The following is a 23001-nucleotide window of genomic DNA, read 5'->3' as shown; positions in this document are numbered from 1 at the left end:
TATGAAAAATGATTTTTGTAAGTAGACTTTTTGTGCTTAGTTTTTAAAGAACAAAATCATGCTTAAAGTATTGATTTTTAAAAACATTATAAAAATATCATATGATTTTTTTAAGTCTTGTCCGTCTTTCCTGAACTAAATTCGACTTCTTTGATTCCAGAACTGATGAGTTAATACAGAAAAAAATCCGTGAGAAATTTGCTCATTGCACTGTGCTAACCATCGCGCACAGGTTGAACACGATTATTGACAGCGACAAGATTATGGTAAGACTCTCACCTCCAGAATTGTAGTTGTTTATGTTCAATTTTTCAATTTATCCTTTCTTGTTAAACTTGATAGAGAGGGGCCGGCCCCGTGGCCAAGTGGTTAAGTTCGCGCGCTCTGCTTTGGCTCCCTGAGGTTTCACTGGTTCAGATCCTGGGCACGGACATGGCACCGGTCGTCAGGCCATGCTGAGGCAATGTCCCACATAGCACAACCAGAGGCACTCACAACTAGAATAGACAACTATGTACTGGGGGGTTTGGGAAGAAGAAGAAGAAAAAAAAAAGATTGGCAACAGTTGTTAGCTCAGGGTGCCAATCTTTAAAAAAAAACTTGATAGAAAGCTCCAATAAGTTAATTTTCTGTTAATTTTTCCTCTCATTCCTGACAATAATTCAAGTGCTTTACTACACATTCGGAATATGCTATTAAATAATATATCTAGTAATTTTACATTTTCATATTAAACTTATTTGAATTGTCATTTTTCTTTAAGATGGCCAACCATCAAAATATTTCAAATCCAAGATATGGCCTCGTATTACAGATTGGTAGAATGCAGTCATTTTTGCTGTGTCACAGTTGTGGCAGCATTTTGGATTCCTTTAATCAAAAAATTAGCCTTTTGTTTAGACTGCCAGGAGGTTGTTGGGTAAGGTTGCAGAATTTCTCAGCTGTTGGGACGTTCATAAGACATGCTGTCAGATTGGAATCTATGAGGAGAAAGGGCCTAGTCAGAAAATAAAGTATTTCAACGGAAAGGATTTAATATAGGACATTTGTTACATAGTAATTGGAGGGCTGGAAGATTGAAAGGAAACACTGAGGTGATAATTTTAGGAAACAACTACCATGCCCTAGACAGATCTCCAGGCCTAGGAACTAGAGGAGAGGCCCTAAAGAGTGTACTTAGACCTCCAAGGATGGGCCACTGCCCAGCTGCTGGTCCTATTTGTGAAGCTGGTTCTCAATGTGTTACTAAAAGACGGAGGCTGGATCCAGGTCCCACTGCTGGGGTGATGCTCGAAGGAGTAGCACAAACCAGGCAGACACTTGCTTTGCATTGCACCTTCAGTCTTCCTTCTAGTGCCTGCTACTGGCAGAACCTAACAAAGAGCCAATTGGCCAAAGAACCTCTGAAATGTGGTTTGCAGCCCTAGTGTCACAGACGAAAGTGTAGAAAGAAAGATAGATTGAGGCTGAGAGACTAGATAAACAACCAGCAAGTCTTACACAGTAGATCCGGGCACTGCACACATGGCCGGCCCCAAGCTTTGGTCTCTAGATTTAGTATCTAGTATCTTCCTTCCAGGTTTGATTGGCTCTTTCTTCTGTAATAATTCAGTCTTTCCTTATCTTTATTTCCTTCCTCTCTCCCTCCCTTCCTCTCTTTCTTCTTCTCTCGTTTTCTCCTTTCCATCTATTGCTTGCTCAGTTTCAGTAAATCGTAGGATGTAGCTATACAAAATGAAAAGGAAATCATCCCTTAAAGGAAAAACCTTTGGCTGCAGATAAGCCCAAACATGGGAGTTATTTTCAGGCTAACCCCAAGCCTGTGGCAGTGGACAGATTTTCATACATCTTGTGGACGCCAGCTGTTGTCATTAGATACCACAGTATCCGGTGATACTCTAGTGATGAAGAAGGAAATAGATAAAGAAGGCCTGTGTAGTACATGAGAAGCAACAGATGGAGTTAACCAGATTTTTATGGTCTATACTAATCGAGGTTAAATGATCAGTAATAAAACGATCATTAATATCCATACTTCCTTATGGCCAGTGATAGTGGAGCTGTCTCTTGACTTCTTGGGCATTTTCTGGAATATTACTTCCCACCCTTCTTCACATGCATTGTTGGATGTAATAATCAGTGGGGGCATTGAGAAGATACCAGACTGTCAGCACTGAAGCAGTGCCTTTGGCCTTGTCACTCTCCAGAGCTGGACGTGTAGAGAAATGAGCTCTGGCGAGGTAGACAGCAGGAGTGGGGCCTTCCTAACCAAAAGGATGTTTTGAGCCTTAAGCAGTGCAGCTGGTCATCTGGATTAGAACGTCATAGCAGGAAGCAGACCACTCCAGTAGGCCTTTGTGAGTGACCATGTGACATTCCAAGACTGCAAGACAGTGACTCTTAGATTCCAGAAACAGTGTTTATCATTGAGCATCCTTAGTCATTCATTTTGTGTTCTTGAATGATGATTGGAGAAATAACTTTTCATTTCTACTTTTTACCTGTCACTTTGTTGTTCTCATCTCTCAGCATTGGTTTTCTCAGACTGTCCCCAAAAGTATTCTTTTTCAACAATGAATGAGTGATGCTGTGAAGTGTACCTGTTTCAGGTACTTTGTCAGGCTTTAGATGCAGCGGCAGAAAGATGGCTTGATCTCTGGCTCAGTTGGGGACCCATTCAAATGAAACCTTTGCTCCTAGATGTACCATATACATTTATTTTTGGGTTTTGGTAGTACAACATTGATGGTAGCAGCTTCCTTTTATTATAGAATACTTAGAAATACTGTCACTTGGGAACATATGGTTGGTTAGGGTAACAGCAGGAAGGACAGAATTTGGCAGACTTACCAGATGGCCACTCCTAAATCTTATCCATCAGCACTTGACCCACAGGCATGAATGTTTGTATCCCCTTAACCAGTCAGCTTTGTTGCCATTATCTAAATATGTCCCGTTGTTGAATGGTTTACTTACCAACATCTGTGGTAAATTTCAAGAACCTCAAATTTTTCTCTCTTGATCGATATCTTTGTCCGAATCCTTAACTTGGTTTTACAAAGCACTTACAGTCAAGCCCCTCCCTCCCTCTCTAGGCTTGTCCCACTCTGCTCTCCCTCTTTCCTTTGTGGTTAAAACCATGTTGATCGTCGTTCAGTTCTTCAGATGCAGCATTCACTCTCACTCTTAGAATTGTATCCTCTCTCATGACCGGTTGTTGGTGGCTTAGACTAAAGTGCTTGCAATGGAGGTGATGAGATGTTGGATTTGGGATAGAGAATGCAGTAGAGTCAAGTGAGCTGTGTGATGGATTGAATGTGGGATACGAGGGGAGAGATGGGAGTTGCTGCTGGTTTCTAGGTATGGGGCCTGAGCATCTGGGTAAGTGAGGAACACTGAGGGAGAAGTCAGTTTGGAGAAGGCAAATGCAAGAATTCTCTTGAGAGCATGTTACCTCTGTGTTGGCTGACCTTGTTGTCTGTGGTGGACCTTGCGTTTTACCATGGAGCTGCCCTTCCCACTCCCAGCACCAGTGTTGAGAGACCTTTCATTTAGGGCTCACTGGCCAAGAGTTCATCAGTGATGTCACAGGAGGTCCCACCAGGAGATGTCAGCTTGGCCGCTTGTTTACATCCTGGTCAGAGCTGGTTTCTGTTGCATTCCCTTTGGTAAGGAATGGTAGGATTAGACTTCTGGGGACCCAAGAGGCATGCACTCCCTAGCTTCAGAGTTGGGCACTTGTCCTCTATACTCCACCACCCCAAGTTTCAGGCTTATATTTTAGTCTAGAGCTTCTGGTTACCAGTTGGTTTTCAATTCGACAGAACACCATAAATAATATTCTTTCTCAAACCTGTGATTTTTGAAGCAATTTTTGTTTTCTTGCTTGCTTTAGAAATACCTGTTTCCTTTCCAGAAAGCAAGCAATTGTCTGTTCTGTTATTCTGAGAGCTTTAAGGACATAAAGACAAGTCAATCAGCTGCAAAGCCTAATGCTCCAGAGGGCAGGCGGCCAGCCTTGGGGAGTGGCTGGGGAAGTGACGGATGCTAATGAAGGGCATAACCAACAGTGTTGTCATCATAAAGTCGCGTAATTGCAAGTGCTTAAGGTGTAATAATTACATTTTGTTGCACTGGTGAATACTTCTGCACAAAGACAGATGGATATGGTTTTGTTTACTGTAAGTAAATCAGACAAAAGGCTTGTTGGAAAACAACTGTGACCTAATTAATAGCTTTGCTTATGTGTTGGCTTTCCAAAGGGATTTACCCAGTTTTGGTTCATTAAGCACCATTAATGTGTTAGGCTTAGAATTCTATTTTACAAAGATGTTCTCTCAATTTTAACTTTATTAAACATGATGTAGTCATAATGACAGCTAATTTAATCTTCCTCATTTGCTCAGTTGCCACAAAACAGTGGAGCAAGACAGACAAATTAGAAATCCTCTTTCTCCTAATACTCACCACTATCTCTACATTAAAGACAGCTTCTTCCTTGTAGTTTTTAGGATTAGCTGGTTACTCGAGACCTGTTTTCTCTTCAACCAATAGGACAGCTTTTTCCTCCAATCCCTGCACACCACAGTCCTTACAACACCCATGGATTCCCCCTAGGAGCGTGAGCAAAGGAAGAACATGAAAATCGGTAGCTGTTCTAACAATATTGTTATCTGTATTCAACGTTTTCACTGTCAGCATTAGGTAATTCTTTGGGAATGAATTATGGAGGCCCAAAACCAAGGCTAAGAAACTCAGTTGCCACCTCTTCTGTTTATAGGCAATCCTACGGTTTTATCTTCTTCACCTTTCTCCCTAAACACAAACCTCTTTTTAATAGAGTTTTTCCCAGAGAAATCAAAACTAGAAACTCTTGTGACATACCCACCTGGAAGAACATAAAACAACTCAGAGCTAACTAGAGTTTTATTTAAATTCTATTTTTCATCTTCATGCAACTTTTCTTTAATACATGGCCACAATTAGAACATTTCAGAAGAGAAAAAAGCTCCTTTCGAAATAGGCCAAGAGATTTCATTCAAGTTTTCGGAGGGAAAAATAACTAATATGAAGGTAGAAGGCGTCCACTGGGAGAAGTACTTTATGAGAGGGGGGATACAAGCAATCGCTGGGGCTTTGGGGAACAGCTGTGGAGGTCACCTTGACCCGGCTGAGAAGAATCATTTGCCATTTCAAGATCTAAGGAAGAATTTTGAGTAATACTTCCCACAGAGAAAATCACAGGCACCCATTTTACCAACGAGGGACCCCACTTCCGAGGATTGAGAACTGTCCCTGTGCCCCCTCATCACCTGGCAGCCGAAAGCAGACGTCTGACTCTCAGATCCTCTCCTCCCCGCTCGATTTGTCACCAAGTGGGATCTCCCTTTATTGCATGTCTCCATGTTGAAAGCTGTTCCGAACATCTCTTGTCCTGTCGTCAGGCTTTCCTCCACCCTGCCCTGCCCCTCACCTCTCCCTGTAGTCACCCCACTATCACGGATGGCACCCTGCCAATTAAAATGAATTAAATTATTTTGCAATGGCTTCATTTAGTTTTTATATCTAGGACAGCTCCCTGGAGTATCTGCAGATGCACAGGCCCGATACACACATCTTCCTTGAGCTTATGTAACTGACTGACTCATCCAACATAATGTATTTTTCCCTAACCCACTAGAGAGCTACAGCCGATTTGAGGTTGGCGTTCCTGGAGAGATCCTGGTCCCAGGGATTGCTGTCATACTGACTTGAATGTGTGGTTTAGGTTGTAGTTTGAGTTGGGTTACGGGAAGAGTGGGGACACAGCGGGAGACTTCAGGAGCCGTTTCTTATGGATATAAAAATTCAAAATTATACTTGTTTTTCTGTGCAAAAAGGAAATTCAGAGTTGCTTTATGTTTACTTATTCTGAGAACTGTAGAATCTTTGAGGAAACCAGTAAATGTAAAGGCTGCGTGGGTAAAATTCTGTCCGTGGCCTGATTTCCGGCTGTATCCCAACACAGTTGGTGAATCTCCTGACCTTAGTCTGCACTGCACCCTTGCTCCTCCCAACCCTCCCTCCTCTCTGACTGTGCCTTCTCTTCTTTTTCTTTTCCAATATTTGGTGTAAATGAGTTTCAAGCCTCCACCTTCAACCCTGGTCTCTCTCTCCCTCACTTTTCCTCCCCTTCTTGCCCGTAGCCATCAGCCTGAAGCATGTAGTCCCCCAAGTGTACATCCACAATCCTATAACCCCTGTATCCTGCTGCCTTAGCATTTCCCAGTGCTGGCTAGACTCTTTCCCCCCTTGATCTCACCCTGCAGTCTTGCCAAACCACACCACTGGGCAGTTACCCACTCATGCCCTGAATTTACTTTCCTTTGTATTTAACTTGCAACCAGCATATATTGTGTGCCTGTTTCTTCTCATATACAAGACCAGGGCCTGGAGATGCTGCAGTGAACAAGGGAAACCACATAACCTTCCCATAAGTAGTTGACAGGCTCGCCTCCAGCCTTCTTGTCCCATGCTGTTCCCTATGTCTGGAATGACCACTGTCCACCACCACCCCCCCCCCCCAACCATTTCTGCCTGTCCAAGTCTATCCATTTTTCAAGGCTCAGTTCACTGCTCTCTCTCCTTCTGGAAGCTTGTCCTCAGAACCTCTGGCCACATGTCATTTTTTCTGCTGTTAGCCTCTTTTTTGTTTGCTTTTCTTCTTGCATTATAGACACTTGAGGATTTTCTCCTCTCTTTTTTTTCAATATAGTCTCCCTAAAAGCAGGGGTTGTAGCTTACATATCTTTGCCTCTTCCACAGCATCTAGCATAATGACATGAGTGCAGTTAAGTAGGTAGTAAATGTTTGCGGAATAAATTCAGGAATTAATGAGAGTTTACTTAAATTTTCTCCAAATGTGCTTTGGCCATGTATTACTTACTCTTTTAAATCCTGATAGTTTAATAAAATTGATTTTCTTTTTCTGTGAGTATATACCAGCCACACAGTAAATAATTTGAGCCCCGAACATAGTAAAGTTGCAATGGAAAGTGGACAGGGGAAATGTTAATGTTTATAGGCATATTTTCTTAACTTATACAGAGGTAATATACTATCCATATGGGAAGGTATCTTAGAAAATTGAATGTTAAAATTCTCATCTCCCTTATTTAACTTCTGATAATAAATAATCTAACAGTGTAATTCTCTGGGAACTCACATGGAGAGGAAAGAATATAGGTTCAGACCTGGGTTCAAATCCTAACTCTGCCATCTACAGATTCTGCAGCCTTGGTCAAGTTATTTAATTTAACTGCACTTCTGTCTTCATCTCTGGCCGTGAGCGTCTTGACAGACTGTGCCTTGCTCATCTTTGAATCTCCGGTTCCTAGAACAGTGCTTTGGTAATAGGTACTCACTTAATATTTGATGGATGGATGGATTGATGGGAGGATGGAAGAAATGATAGAGGAATGAAAGGATGGGTGGATCGATAGATGAATGGGTAGGTGGGTGGATGGTGGGTGGGTGGGTAGATGGATGGAAATTATTTACCGTGTTTGTCTACTCTATCTTGAGAATTAACAGTGATAACTGTAAAGCATGTGGCACAGTGAGTGCTCAACCCCCAACGATTTTTATTTTCCTCTTCAAATTCAAAAGACTGCTAGTTATGGGATGAGTGTATTGATCTTAAAGTAGCCATATTCTTTGTTACACTGCATTTATATACCAGGGCATCCCATCTCTCAAACCTTGTGAATTCTTCTATTTGGGGCTATACTAATGCAGTTCATTTGAAAATACTATATTTTGTTTTAATGCATATCAAAAGAGCATTAAAGAGGTATATTTATTTTTACATTTTTAAAGTATTATCTTACAGAAGTTAAAATTTAGCTTTTAATAAATTATCAGGCATTATAGCAAATTACCACAGTTCTATCATTCCCCCCCCCAATTGAAAACTCCCCTTATAAAAGATAATGCACAGCCACTAGGTTGCTAAGAGTTACAAGGCTCAAAAACTTTGGCCAAAATGATCTTTCTGTCATTTACATTGTTAATCCTGTTGCTTTTTGAGAGTATTCTGGGTTTTTTTTCTGGTTCTGCCTTTTTAGATACAGGTCAGTTCTGAGAACTATTCATCTCAGTGGCAGGCATGTGTTTTCAGACAATATGAGAGAAAATGGAAAGATTTACTATTCACTAAAATTTTAATAAATAAAGTAGAAAGTTGGACAAGGACAAAATATTAGTAATACTTTGCTTTCATTAAAAATTATATAAAGTCTTTTTAGTCAGAGAACTCATTTTCCACCAACTCTGAAGTGGTGATTTTTAAAAGTTTACTTGTTGGTTTTGCAGAAGATAAAGTTCTTCATTGTATGAAGTAATTTGATTCACTTATTTACTTAGTCTTTGGCATGAGAGAGACCTGTATTTTAAAATTGCATTTTTTCTTCTTCTTCCACGTCAGGAGGAGTGGTTGTGGCCTGTAATGCCGTGCTTAAGTAAAATTACACATTCGGGGCATCTAAATTGGCATGCCAAATTATAGGACATTTTAATTATTATGTGGATGTGACAGATTCAATTATTCTTGAACTCTTTTGAGAAAGCTGCCCTGAGCAGTGATTCACAGTAGTAAACAAAAGATTAACAGGAAAATGCCCTTTATGAGACTTAATAAATGTTTCCGATTAGATACCATGGGACAGAATTAACTGCCCTGCCTAGATGTGAAAAAACAACCTGAGTGTTGCTTAGCGTTTCAGCATATTCTCTTAAGATAAATTCACTCTAAATATGGCCTAAATGAAGAACTAAGTACCACTTAACATCAGAACTGTTTTCCTAGGTATGTCATTTGGGCCAATTGTTTCAGACGCTTTCTTCCCTCTAAAACCATTAGCAAAAGCCCCTAATAAGTAGCAATGCAGAGTTAAGAGCCCCTTCTTCTCCCTTTCAATTTCCAGCGGACGTATTAATGAGCAGTAAAATGGCTGAAAGGCAGGCAGCTGAAGAAAGAGAAAAGAAGAAGCAGGGAAAGATAATTGTGAAAACGGATACTCAGATCCTCGGCAATTCAGATCAGGCTGCCCCCGCGTGCTTTGCGGGCTGTGATCACTGGAATTTGGAGCTCAATTTCTTAATTGCTTCTTTAGTCTTATCCAAAAAGAAAATTGGATTTCTGGAGATTTCTTCTGTGCAGAGCAATTATGCTAAAGCTGCTTAGGTAGCAGCTCTTTTAGCCAGCCTTTCACTCTCCGAATAATAAACCACAACCAAAGCCAACTGCACGAAACACCTTAACCTCAGCAACAAGGGTTTTGTCCCCTCTTACCAGCTGACATGTTCCGGGACCCTAAAGAAATTCCAGAAGCATTTCCTTCTTTTCCCAGCATTGCTCAGATTCTGTCAAACCAGCTCGGCAATTAATTTGCTGTCAGGTCACTGCCCTCTGGTTTGTATGCCACCACCCTACTTTTTAGATAAATTGAGTTTGATTTTCTTAAACCAAGAAATTTCCCAACTCTAAATGTACGTATAAATAGCCCTCAAAGCTCAGAGTCTGAGAGCTTAAAAGCACTAACTAATGATAACAACCCAAAATGCCCTTGGCAGATAGAAAATGCCACGGGACTGCTGAGTGCCCATAATCAGAGTCTAAAACTTTCATTTTCTTCCTTTCCTATAACATTATAATAATAAAAGGTCGGGTTAGGCCTTTGTCTGCCTAGTAAAACAGGGTAATCAAACCATTTAAACACCAGCCAGACCTACCACCCAAATAGATTCTCTCTATTCTCCCTCGGCTGCCTCTTTCCGAAATATTGTCTCAGTTATAATATGTTGCTGTGAAACATTGTGTGCTAATGGGTTTCTTTCTGCTGATTAACAGGTTTTGGATTCAGGAAGGCTGAAAGAATATGATGAGCCGTATGTTTTGCTGCAAAATAGAGATAGCCTATTTTACAAGATGGTGCAACAACTGGGCAAGGCAGAAGCTGCTGCCCTCACTGAAACAGCAAAACAGGTGAGTGGGCCTCGAGGAGTTGTAATTAAAGTTCGTCTCCACCGTTCACTCCTCGCAATCTGGCACCAGGGGTACGGTAACGAGCACTCTGTGCCCTTTTCAATTATAAGTCTCCGGAGATGAAGCTTCATGACTGGGTCTTAACACGTCCCATGTTGAAGTCAGGTCTGCTGAGAATCGGCAGAAGCGGTGGGGGTGGGGTGCAGGCATGTACACGTGCACGTGTGCAAGCAGGTACCTCTGAGAGGAGAGAGATTTCAGATTGGCCTTTTCACACATTTGGACTCTAGGATGGGATTCTCACATAGCACAGAATAGTCATGTTTTGCAGACCCATTACATTTCATTCTAATTGGTGCTCAGCACATTTGAGATGGAAATGCTGTCAAGGCACGTGCAGAAAATTTGAGAGTTTGAGGGAAAAAATGTGGTATGTTGTTCATTGGGTCTGGAAAGATCTACCACAGAAATGTGTAGATTGCTTTTGTTTTCTATTTTATAATTTGTAAAGAAAACTCCTACATGGTACTGTCACTTTCTCCCAGGTTTCTCCCTCCTTCTTCATTGTTTAGAATTAGGGCCATTTGTTCCTCTTATGCTTCCTCTACCTTCTAGAAGATGAAATTGTTATCAGGACAAATCCAGAATTTATAATACCTTAATGCTGTAGTCTGAATGGTGCTGGAAGCGTTACAACGCATTTTCACAGACATGATGCGTGGGACAGTCCTAAGCGCTGTATATGCTTAATGACTAACCTTCAGTTTACATGGTTTCTTTCCAACAACCATGATGGATTGTCGTAGCATCTCATTCTACAGATGTGATATCTGAGGTTTGGTTTGAGGGCTAAGCCAGTGTCACGCAGCCACCTATAATTCCTTCTGGAAAGAGTGGCAGTTGAATTGATGGAAGGATAGCAGAAAGGAAGGAAAGTGATGTTCTTGGCACTTGAGACACATGGCTTGGGGTGGAATGAGACTTCCAGCTGTCTGTGGTGAGGCTCCCCATCAGAACTGTTCATCTCTGGGTGTCAGAATTATGGGTGCATTTTTCCTTCTTCATACTTTTCTGCGTTTCCCAGATTTTCACTGTAAGTAGACTAAAATTGCTTGTGTAATATTTAAAATATCTATTAAAGACAACAGAATAAGAAAAACATGTCCCAGTATATGAAAGATTTATCTAGAGTACAGCCTAAATTCCCTTCTGTCACTGTTTCTCCTCACTCCTTCTTAGAAAAGAAGAGCTGTACCTTTCACTGTTCATACCTTATTTCTTTGAATCCTGCTTCCATCCTAAAAACTGTTCAGTAAAGGTGTGTTTGTGTGTGCACAGTGCTATGCTGGGTACTAACAAATGTGTTAGACATGCCCCCTAGACACTGGCAGTGTAAACCCAAGAACTGAGAAGAGCAGAGATATTCGGTTTGTGTGTTGAGCAACTGCGAAGATGAGGCAAGAGGAGGTTCTGACAGTTCCGTGCCATGCACTGCGCTGTGATAAAGGTTCTCTCACTGTTAGACCTATCTGACAGGCCGAGACTTGGAAAGGGAAAGGAAATCGCCCGAGGTCACATAGCTCTGAATAATTGGCAGAGTCAGAGCTCACACCTAGGTTTAGGGACGATAAAGTCTGCGTTCTGAACTTTTCCTAAGTACTTACACTCTGTATGAATGTAAGAGGCTACACTTAGAGCCCTGTGTTTTTTTAATGCCTGAAATTCACGGTGTGCTTTCATCTACTGGAGCGTCTCCCAGTCGAAGCTTCCCTCGTAAGACCTGATCAGTCATCTGGGATTCCCTGTATTATCTAGTCACACAACAGCCAGGAATCTTGCAAACTCTTTGTTCTTTGACCTCAGGCATTTCACATCAAAGAGATGTGTCCTCACCCACATGCCAAAGTCTCCCATTTTAAGAATGTGTGATCATCTTATATTATCAAGATGTTGAGTAATGAGAAATGGATCACAGAATTTTAGATAGGTCCAGATAACATAAGATAATAGAGTTCAGCACCCTCATTTTGCAGATGAGGAAACTAAGGCCCCTTAGAAAGAAGGTCTCCCTCTCCCTACATAACTAGTGTTACACTCGTTTGCAGCACATACCGAATTTAAAATCTGTTCTTTCAGTAAATGTTTTAATTCAAGTGTAATATTCATACAGAAAAGTACGTAGCTCATAAAATTAGAAATCTTGTGATTCCTGGTCCAATAATCTTGCACCTAATTTAACAATATTGATGGTAAGTTACATTTGTGTAGTTCTTTATAATTTATTTTACATAGTTTACGCAGTTCTAGTGTATATGATTTCACTTAATCCTCATGGCAGTTAAGTGGGGGATAATCCTTATCCCACTTCAGGGATGAAGAGAGTGGGTCAAGGGCTCACCTAACGTCACAGAGCTGGTCCATGGAGGGCAGAGGGTGAATTGCTGGGCAAGGTTGAGTGCCACCCTAAGTACTGCGTTCCGTGTCAAGTTTGAAAACGCTGCTCCTTCGTTCGTGTGATATCCAAGGTGGGGCCAGTCACCCAAGTTCACACGGTGGCAGTACATCACTCCTGGGTTTCAGTCCTACCACTGGCTTGGGTCATCTCCATGGAGAGACATGAGGAAATACGTATCTTGATTCTTATCCTAGTTGAATATCTTGACATTATTTCTGCATATGCTTGGTCCTCTTAGGAGAACAAGCTGTCAGGTTGTCAGCTTTTAAATGTGCAAGCATCAAATGTCAATGCATCATTCAGAGCTGTAACACAGGAGGATTAGCCTAAATCAACAGGCTTTTCACTCTAACAGATTAGAGTTCATTTGTTTAAAAAGGAAACTCAACATCTGGGAAAAGGTACCTCCAAGTCACATTTTCTTGACCACACAGTTGCTTTTCTGAAAATGCTGGTGCAGCCAGCTGAATCACTCTCTGATTGACCCTTATAGATGATCCATGAGATAGTAGAGAAGGTACTCTTTGGATACATAAAGCTGAAGGGCACCTTAGTCTACTAGGGCTGCCATAACAAAGTACCACAGAATACCGGGCTTAAACAGAAGTTTTTCCTCACAGTTCTGGAGGCTGGAATTGTGAGAGCAAGTGTCAGCAGGCTTGGTTTCTTCTGACGCCTCTCTCCTTGGCTTGTAGATGGCTGTCTTCTCTCTGTGTTGTCTGTATCCTAGTCTCCTCTTATAAGGACACCAGTCAGATTAGGGCCCACGTGTATGACTTCATTTTAATTAATTGACCTTATGTCCAAATACAGTTACATTCTGAGGTCCTGGGGGGTTAGGACTTCAACATATAAATTTGGGGGGCATACAGTTCAGCCTATTAGAAGGAACAAATGCCTATCCTTCATCCTTTCTTAAGATGAAGGAGACCTAACTGAGGCTTTTTGAAGTTCCTTTGTTCCCAATGTGTAACAGAGGTGCCATTTTTTCTGTTCATGAAATCACCCAATACCAACCCCAAAGTTACAGAATCCTAATATCCTAGGTTTGAGGAACATGGACCAATTTGAATAAGTGGAAGAGGCACTTAGCAGCCACATGGCCTTTTATGTCACCCAAGGTCTCTGAGCCCCAGGGTCGTCATCTGTAATGAGGATTTCCAGGACTGCCCGGCTTCTTCACACCGTTATTACAAAGGTCGGATGAGACAGTGTGTGTTCAAGGGTTTTGAAGAATGCAGAGCATTTTACCAATATAGAAGAATCCTACCTGTCGATAATAAAAGTTGGATCATTTTTTTAAAGGCTATAGATTGAACCCTTAATTTCCAGTAGTAACAAAAGAAGTATCCAAAGTTCTTCTAAGTAGTTTAGAGACTCTAAATAATTAAAGTTTAACAATCAGTTTTTTAATAGGTGACTCTTGCTAATGCTACAAAATTCAAAAAGTTTACAGTTTTTTAAAATAATTTTTAAAAATTTATAAATAAAATGTAAATCATTCTTCTACTCCTCTCATGACACAGCTCCTCCTCCAGGATGGCGCCCAGCACCATTTTCAGCTGTTCTGCTGATGTCTTCTGTGCATCAATATGAACATATGCATCTATGGCCTTTCTGTTTTTTAAGCTCAATATTAGCTGTTCCTTACTTTTTTCATTTAATATTGTATCAATTCATGTGGTTATCCCATTCTTTTGAATGGCTACATAGTATTTATGCTTTCTCCTCTCCCTGCTACCCATTTTTTCCTTCTAATTAAGTCACCTTTTTTCTTTTTTCTCCCCAAAGAATGAGCTCTCAGGTTTACTTACTAGCTTTTGTATTCTGTTTTACAGTTTGTCAATTTCTGCTTTTATCTTTATTCCTTCCTTTGGTTAATTTTGTTGTTGCTTCTTGAATGCATTTGTTTTCATTCTTTGTTAGTATGGTATTTTAAGGCTGTGAACTTTCCTCTGAATACTGTTCTAGCTATATCGCATAGGTTCTGGTGTGTAGTGCTTTTGTCATAGTTAAGTTTCTATATATAAATTCTGCAATTTTGGTTTTGATTTTCTCTTTGGCCCAAAAATTATTTGAGAAGGAGGTCTTTAAATTTTTTGTTTGTTTTCTATTTTACTCATCAGTGTTGACTTTCATTGCCTTGCAATCAAAAAGTATGGTCTGTACTGTTTCCACACATACATAGTATTTATTATTTTTTTTGTGTGTCCTAGTACCTCAGTAGTTTTTGTGAATATTCCTTGGGCATTTAAAAAGATAGACTTTTGTCTGTTTAAGGTGTGGAGTTTAATAACTTTTAATTAGATCTACTCTGTTAATTACATTATTTCAGTCTTCCCTGTCTATATCTGTTTTGGTCCATGTGATATGTCTTGGACTTAGAAAGGTGAATTAGTCTCATATTCTAACAGGTTTCACTTTGTAGTTCCTGTAATGTTTCTTTTGGTAGTTTTGATGCTATGATTTTTCAGTCCGTAGATATTTATGACTTGGGTTTTCTCTATGAATTCTATTTTCTACTATTTTAAAGTGCCTTTCTTTGATTCATTTAATGCTTTTGATCCTGGATACAGGCTGGTTCAAAACTAAGACTGAGTCCCCTGCTTCTACTTTGTTTTCCTTTACCTGGTGTGTCTTTGATTATTTTTAATTTCAGGTTGTACATGGGTCTCCTGTAAATGGCATGTAGTTAGGTTTAGCTCTGAGATTTAATCTTAGCCTTTTTGTTTTTTTAACAAATGACTTGACTCCATTTATATTTATTGAGGTTATAAGTATGTTTTATCTTAGCTCTGTCATGTTATGCTTTCAATTTTTAGTGTTCTTCTTTTTTAATCTTTTAATTTGTAGTCTCTAATTTTTGTTTCTTGGCTCATTGTTTTACGTATGTTCCTCTCATCTAGGAATACTCTATTTCTTTTTTATTGACTCCCGTTATAAACAATGACAATATATCTTCCCTCTCTCTGTTCTACCACCAAATTTAGTTGTTTAAATGGTTTCTTTTAAAATTTTTACAATACTTAAGCCTCTATTCTTTGGCTTACTTCTTTTAAATGACACTTTCTTCATCTCTTAATTGGCCAAAGTTTCTCCTCTAGTATAGTGTTTTTCAAACTTCAGATTGTGATCCATTAGTGGGACTGCGAAATCTGCTTAGTCAGTCATAACCAGCATGTTTAAGAAATTAAATAGAAAAGAATGGAATGGAAAAAATAACAATGCATCTTTTGTAGTAATAGTAAGTATTTCATGAAATTCCTTTCAGTATAGATAAATATAGACAATGAATCTGTACTGAGTCTCAATGTAAAGTGAAATGGATTTATTATTGTGGGTGATAGTAAAAAAAAAAAAAGGGGGGGTTTAAAAACAATGCTCGGTGCTGTCTTAAAGGAGGGTTCATTGGAACTAGAATCCCTGACTTATTGCACATTTGAAATATTTGCTGCATCTCTAAATTTGCTGGATAAAATTCTTGGGTCACATTTTCTTTGGCTTAGTATGTTGTAGTCTTTGTTCCGAGGGCTTCTAGCATTGTTTATTCATATGGAGAAGCCTAAGGCCAAGTTAGACATAACTTGATCTTCTTTCCCAGATGCCCAAAGTATTCTTTATTTTGAAGGTCATTAGTTTTTCCTAGGATATCACGTACTCTTTTGGTCTCTGGATTCAAGTCGTCTTTTGTTTCTGGAACTTTACTTGAATTATATCTTTGAATTTTTTTTATTTGATTAGATTTGCCTCTTTACGGGTATCTATTTTATATGTGTTATATGTCCTTTGACTATTTTATAAAGCTATTTTCTTCCTAATCCTTTTTAATTCTTGACTAATTTTCAATTATTCTGCTTGCTTTCTTAATCCTGTCCTCCATGTCTCATCCTGTTTTTTCAACAGTGGCTAATCTTCTCTGTACTGCCTTCAGTAGGACTCTCATTTCTTTGATGTTTTCATTTTTCTCTTCCACTTCACTTTTGGCCTCTGTCAACTCATGTTTCATCATCTTCTGTTGCTGTGCCATATTTTCCTATACTTCAGGATCTCTGTTGTCCACAGGTTGATCTACATTTTCTTTGAATGTATTACATTATATTTTTTTGCAGTTTTCATCTGTTTAGTATTTTTTCATCCCTCATGTGCTTATTTTGTTCCTTTCCCTCACTTTGTGTATTTTACACATCCTGTACTACTTCTTTATTATTATTTCTACTACTCACTTTTGAATTAAGTGAGTTTTTCCTAGACCATATATTTACAGGATAGTTGTACCTGGGGCATCATTTCAGGCTAAAGGGAATTCTCTCTGCTTGACGTAGAAGCTCCTTATGATCCAGAGAGAGAATGTGTGTGTGTATACGAGAGAGAGAAATTGAGAATGCGTGTTCATTTAGCCTGTATTCCTCCCTAACCTGTAGAGATGGATGGTCACAATGCTACTTGCATTTCAGAATCTCACTTCTCCTAGGACCTCACCAATGTATGTGCTTCAGGCAAAGATGGGGATTCTCTGATTCCTCATTGACATGCCTTAGAATTCACCAGTTAGTTGGAGAACTATGCCTCTTCCACGATTGCTGAGATCTCCTCCCATAGGTAGCCTCTCTGTGTCTCGCCACAGCCTCATTGGATCCACTTACATATAGCAGCTCATCTGGGTATTTTTCCTTTTGGAATTTCATCAAAGATTGGGCTTATTTTTTATCTCCCAATCTTCTTACTGTTGAGGGTGATTTCTGAGAGGATAAAGGGAGAGAAAATTCATTATTCCATTAACTTAAAAGCAGAAGTCCTCTCTAACTCTCCAGTACTCTGTAACTTTCATAATACACCTGCCAGCATGTACAGCAAAGTTAGACCTGCTTTAAAGGTGAAGAGTTTGTGAGTTACTGGGATTGACCTAGGGCCATACAGTTCAGTGAGAAGGAACTGACAGAGTCTTGAGCCAGAATTGAATATATTGAATGATGCCTTATGACTACAATGTATATCAAAGCTCTCTTGCTGGCCTTTAACCACGCAAGGGAGCTTTTATTGCTCTGTTGCTTTTAGTAAGATCTAGTTCCATGATGATGACTTTATTGACAAGCTAGAGTTTAAATACTAAACTTAGTTTCATTCTACATTAGAGGAACTGGAGTGAACCAAACCCAAGAGAAGGAAGGGAAGAGGGTCAAGAAAACCAACACTCACGGGTGTTATATTCTGCTTGCTCTGAACTTGAACTTTTATGGTATTGTCTGCTTCAATCTTGACAGCCATACTGAGCTGCCATTATTATCCCTTTTTTAACAAATGGAGAAACTGAGGCAGAAGAGCCCAAGTGACTTCTTAAAGTCACCAATTAGTGAGTGTTAGTACTCCAACTTCCGTAATTTTTTAACTATCTTTCTGCCTCCCAGGTTACCATAGTCACTGAATTAAAGGTGTCTCCACTATGACTCTGGGCTTCTGTAAAGATAAAATCAAAAGATCCACAAAAGGGCCTCCTAGACATTTTGTTTTCATTATTCAAGCCAGATAATGCTGCTGCTTTCCGTGGGCTAAGGGGCCACTTCTCTGAGCAGCATTCATAATCACACCCCACACTTAGCTCGGCGTGTTTTCAGCCTGCAGTGTGTAGCCATTAATTAGCTCCTATGAGGTAAGTCATTGTCTCATTTCACAGATGAGGCAGCTGGGATGGAGAGAGGTTAAGCGATTTTTCCAGGATCAGCAGTGAGTCCTAGGAGAGAGAGCTGAGACTGGACCTTTCCGACCCAGGCTTAGCCGAGGACTCTGCTGACGACTGTTGAGCCAGCTCCACCACCTTCCTAGCCTGCGCTGTGAAAAAGATGCCTTCTCACTTCTGCTGTTAGCTGGAGTGTGCTATAAAACAGGGCAACAGATGGGAAGAAGGAAGGTCAAGGATTTTAGACGTCAGGAAGCTCGTTTTCAGTATTCACTTTCAAGTATTTCAGACCATGAAGCTAAGACCATTTCGGTTAAAAGCTGCTAACAATAACATTTTCTTTATATAAAAAAAAATACATTGAAAGGGTTATGGGGAAAGGAACTAGCTTATTTGGGGAGGACTGTTAAGCAGTAGAAAATGAAATGTATTTCCATTGGTTCTTTTGGCTGTTTTTAGTTTCACCAAGAAATAGCTTTTTTGGAGTACATAAATATGCAACTACATCAAATATGGCTAGCATAAAAAAATAGGTGAGGGGGCCGGCCCTGTGGTTAAGTTCGACACACTCTGCTTTGGCAGCCCACGTTACCTTCCCCAGCGCAGACCTACACCGCTGGTCACTGTAGCGACCCCCATAGAAAATAGAGGAAGATTGGCACAGATGTTAGCTCAGGGACACCCTTCCTCAAGTACAAAGGGGAAGATTGGTAATAGATGTTAGCTCTGTGCAAATCTTCCTCAGCAAAAGAAAAAAGGCAAGGGGGTGGAGATGATATGAAATTAGCCCCCCCAAAAAGGCCTTATTTTTAAATATTTTCGTTATAAATGCCCTCAGATTTTTCCCAGTGGGGTCCAAGCATTATTGGAGAATTACTTTTTCTCCTTAAGTGACTTTTTAGTATATAGTCTTTCATATGTAATGATGTTTTTGGAGTGGCAAGTATGCAAGCAACAAGAGAAAAAGAAAGTGTACTTAATATAAAGGTAGGTGTCCCCACACTTTTCTTTTTCGTATGTGAAGTCCATTATCTCCCATGGTAACTTTGTTGACAGCACCCACAAATATATTTGAAGCCAGGTTTTATAAAATAGATCCAGAATCTAAGAGACTCAGCTCATGACACGTGCCAGCCTCAGATAGATGGTACATTTTCTGTTTTAAAGACTCAAACAAAACTTTCACATTCTTCTTTTGAAAAAAAAAAAATTACATTTGAAGTCCTTTTTCACCCAAACACATTTTGAGATAAGAGCTCACAAGTCTTGACATTATTTCATTTTGTTATGCGCATCTGTCAAGGAACTGAGATACGATACAGCTACTAAAAACTGATGATTGTGGAACAGAGAAACTTGACAGCATTTCATTTCCTTTATGTTCTGATTATACGTTTATCAGAAAACCTGTATCTCTTCTAGTTCAGCTAGAAATTGGTAGAATTCAGGAACTCAAAGGCTTGGCAAAGATCTGTCCTATTATTTGGTATCGTCTTACATTTTAGAGAAGTTGCTTGGTTGAGTCATTGTTAAAGCTTTTGCTTCTCTTTTCATTATTATGGCCCACTATCCCCAGATCACATTTCTATAGGCCCTATAACTGCTTTGCGGCACAAATTAAACGCCGGGACATTTCATACATGTATGCCAGCATTTCAATGCTTGTCAATCAGAGTTTATAAAATATAAGGATTACAACCTGATATTAACATCCAAATCTATTGTGCTCATTTTATGTGTGAAAATGAGAAACCCTTGTGCAGACACTAGATTTCCCAGTCTCTTTGTCGTCCTATTTTTAATTTCTCTCCAGGTTTTGAGTCAGTAAAATGATTTTGCTTATCACTTTAATATAGTGATAAAACATCTGTGAATCAGAATGATCAGAACTGAAGTGGATCTATAGGTTGTTTGGCGTGAAAGCCACCCCTGTTGAGGGTTGTAATAGGGCTACTTCCTCCAGAGAATAAATGCCTCCTTGTTTTTTGGGGTTTTTTGGTGAGGAAGATTGGCCCTGACCTAACATCTGCTGCCAGTCTTCCTCTTTTTGCTTGAAGAAGATTGGCCCTGAACTAACATCCGTGCCAGTCTTCCTCTATTTTGTATATAGGACACCATCGTAGCATGGCTTGATGAATGGTGTGTAGGTCCACGCTCAGGATTCGAACCTGTGAACCACGGGCTGCCAAAGCTGAGCACACGAACTTGACCACTACGCCACTGGGCTGACCCCCATCCTTGTTTTTTAAATTGTGCCTCTACTAGTGATATAGGATTTGCTTCACATGAAGAAACGGACATAGAAATGCATTGCCTCAGGGAGGAGGACTTTAAAACTTTTAAACATGTTCTTTGTATGCTTTTTTTTTTTTTACAGGTGTACTTCAAAAGGAATTATCCTGCTATTACTCACAATGGCCATGTGGTTATGAACGTGTCCAATGGACAGCCCTCAGCCTTAACTATTTTTGAGACAGCACTGTGATTCTGCCGCATTGTCGTCTATTCTGAAGGCATTTTTTCAATGGTTTTTGCACTGTATAAACTATATTGTACTTTTTTCACACTAGCGAAACATATTTACACAGAGATGTTAGTTTATTTGAATTTTTCCTCCAACTTCACCCAATCATTTCAAACTCTAACAAAATGTTGTATTGTTTTTATTTATATGTGATAGTATTTTTTTTCCTTATTCAAATCAGAGGTGCAGGCCACCCATAAAAACTGTCTACCAGGTTTTGTGCCTTAAGAGACCCCAGACCCAAAGCCCATTTTATAAGGTGTAAGACAAAATTGTCACATATTTTTTTTTTTTTACTGCCCCCAAGATTACATATTACTTTCCAGTTTTATCAGGAATTCTGTTTACTTGAAGACTGTGTGAAGTTGCCATTTTGTCTCACCACTTTCCTTAACATAACTAGGATCCGTTATTTTCCCTAAAGACCTCTGGTTAAAATAGTACAGATAAAACTAATAGGGGGGAAAAATATATATATATATATATACACACACACACTTTAGTTTGTGACATTATAGTAGGAAGGGTCTGTCCCCCAGCCCCCAAAAAAGATAGTATGGTTAAAATACAGAAGGACAATATTTAATTGCATGTTCTAAAAGAGAATGAAGAGAAAATAATGCGTTCTCAAAATAGGAGCCCTTATAGGTGATTTGATATTGAAGGACTCAAGTGTGGTCGTCGATTGACGTTTAGACTGCACGACTCTGACATGGTAACCATTGCAGTTTTAGACTCAGCATGGCGATATTTTCAAAAAAGCCCAAACCACTAACTGGAATTCCTAAATAGGAAGTAGTAGTCTTATTTGGATTTCTGGTTTACTGACAGTTAACCCTCTGTTGACTATAAGCCTTTTGGTTTAGCCTTTATTGAAACCCTTTCCCAATTGCATGCATAGGCTCTCCTGACTTGGTGGTGAGAACTGAAAATTGTTGGAAACATTGACTGTAATTATGTCGTCTGTTCTCAGGATGCACCCAGAAGGTCCACTTTCATGAGCCTGCCCCGGTCAGTTTACTTTGGACCACTAAGAGCAGTTTGTTTCAGGTCTTTCTGATTAGTGATTCAACAAACCACAGTACTTCCTATGGCCTGCTGTGTACTGTATTTGAACTCTGGGTCTTCAGTTTTTCTCGATGGTGGTGTCTATGGTATGTTGAGCTCAAGCTGCTAAAGGTTTTACTGTCACGATTTTAAGTAGACTCTCAAGACCTCTCAGAATAAGGTGTAACCACCCTCAAATTGCATATGTTAACATATGTGCCTTCATATAGCTGGTTTGGGGACTCTTCAACAGAGAGAAACAGATGTTTTCTAGAATCAAGCCTTAAAAAGCACACCCACAGCAAATTACCAAAATACATTGAGTGCAGTTGCTGTTTGACTCTTTGTATTTAGGAATAATATAGTTAATGTTTAGTCCAGTAAATTGTTTAATAGTCATGGTGAGTATTTCAGGAAACTGACATGACAACAGTGATAATAATGCGGTTTGTTAAAACAGTGGAAATATGTGAAATATGTCTGTGTTTATTTGGTCTTTATAGGTTAAAATCAGTTAAATAAATATGTTTCTATTTTATTTCTGTTTTAACGTCATCATAGAATTTTTTAATGAAACGAAATTCAATTGAAATAAATGACAGTTTTCATCTCCATTCAGAGATCTGTATTCTTGTTCTTAGAGGGATAACTGACTCATGTCTCTGCTGTTGAAAGCCAGTGAGTCTTTCTGAGATCAAAAAATATCTTCCATTCTCAAAGGTTCTCTTAGCTAATTAGGTGTACCAAATATTATAAGCAAATAGGTGGGTTTCAGACGGATTGAAACAGTTGCCATTGAAGCAAGTCCAGTTGCACCCCTTCCATGAAGGAAGAATATTAGCTTATGCCCTAGACTTGAACAAGTATTAAATTGTTGAAGTTTTTGTTTTTTGAAAGGTAACTTTGCCCTAAACTAGCAAGAAACATCTGTTGCTGCTACATTTAAAACACTATGGAATAATGGTTCTCAAAGCGTGGTCCCTGGACCATCAGCATCACCTAAGAACTTGTTAGAAGTGCAGATTCTTGTATCTCACCCCAGATCTACTGAATCAGAAACTCTAGTGGGGCCCAGTAGTCTGTGTCTTAAAAACTCTAAATGTGATTCTGAGGCAGACAGAAGTCTGAGAACTTAGCTAGAACATAACTCCTAAAACTCATCAGGAAAAACACAGAAAGCCCAATTAGAGAAATGAACAAGAGACTTGAATAGGCACTTCACAAAAGAGAATATCCAAATGGCCAATAACTGGAAAAGTGCTCACTCTTGTTGGTAA

The 23001-nt window shown here is 39.6% G+C and overlaps 1 protein-coding gene across 1 annotated transcript in view; it reads left to right on the top strand.

The window, feature by feature from the left end:
• The window catches only part of ABCC4 (ATP binding cassette subfamily C member 4 (PEL blood group)), a 242544-nt gene extending 220206 nt beyond the window's left edge, over positions 1 to 22338 (top strand). The window contains exons 29-31 of the mRNA XM_070579065.1: positions 161 to 266; positions 9890 to 10024; positions 20531 to 22338. Coding sequence (XP_070435166.1) covers positions 161 to 266; positions 9890 to 10024; positions 20531 to 20638 — 349 coding nt within the window. The 3' untranslated portion in view covers positions 20639 to 22338. The remainder of the gene's footprint in view (positions 1 to 160; positions 267 to 9889; positions 10025 to 20530) is intronic.
• Positions 22339 to 23001: the final 663 nt, after the last annotated feature.

This window comes from Equus przewalskii, chromosome 16, assembly GCF_037783145.1.
Source record: "Equus przewalskii isolate Varuska chromosome 16, EquPr2, whole genome shotgun sequence".
NCBI lineage: Eukaryota > Metazoa > Chordata > Mammalia > Perissodactyla > Equidae > Equus > Equus przewalskii.
This window is presented reverse-complemented; position numbering and strand designations above follow the sequence as displayed.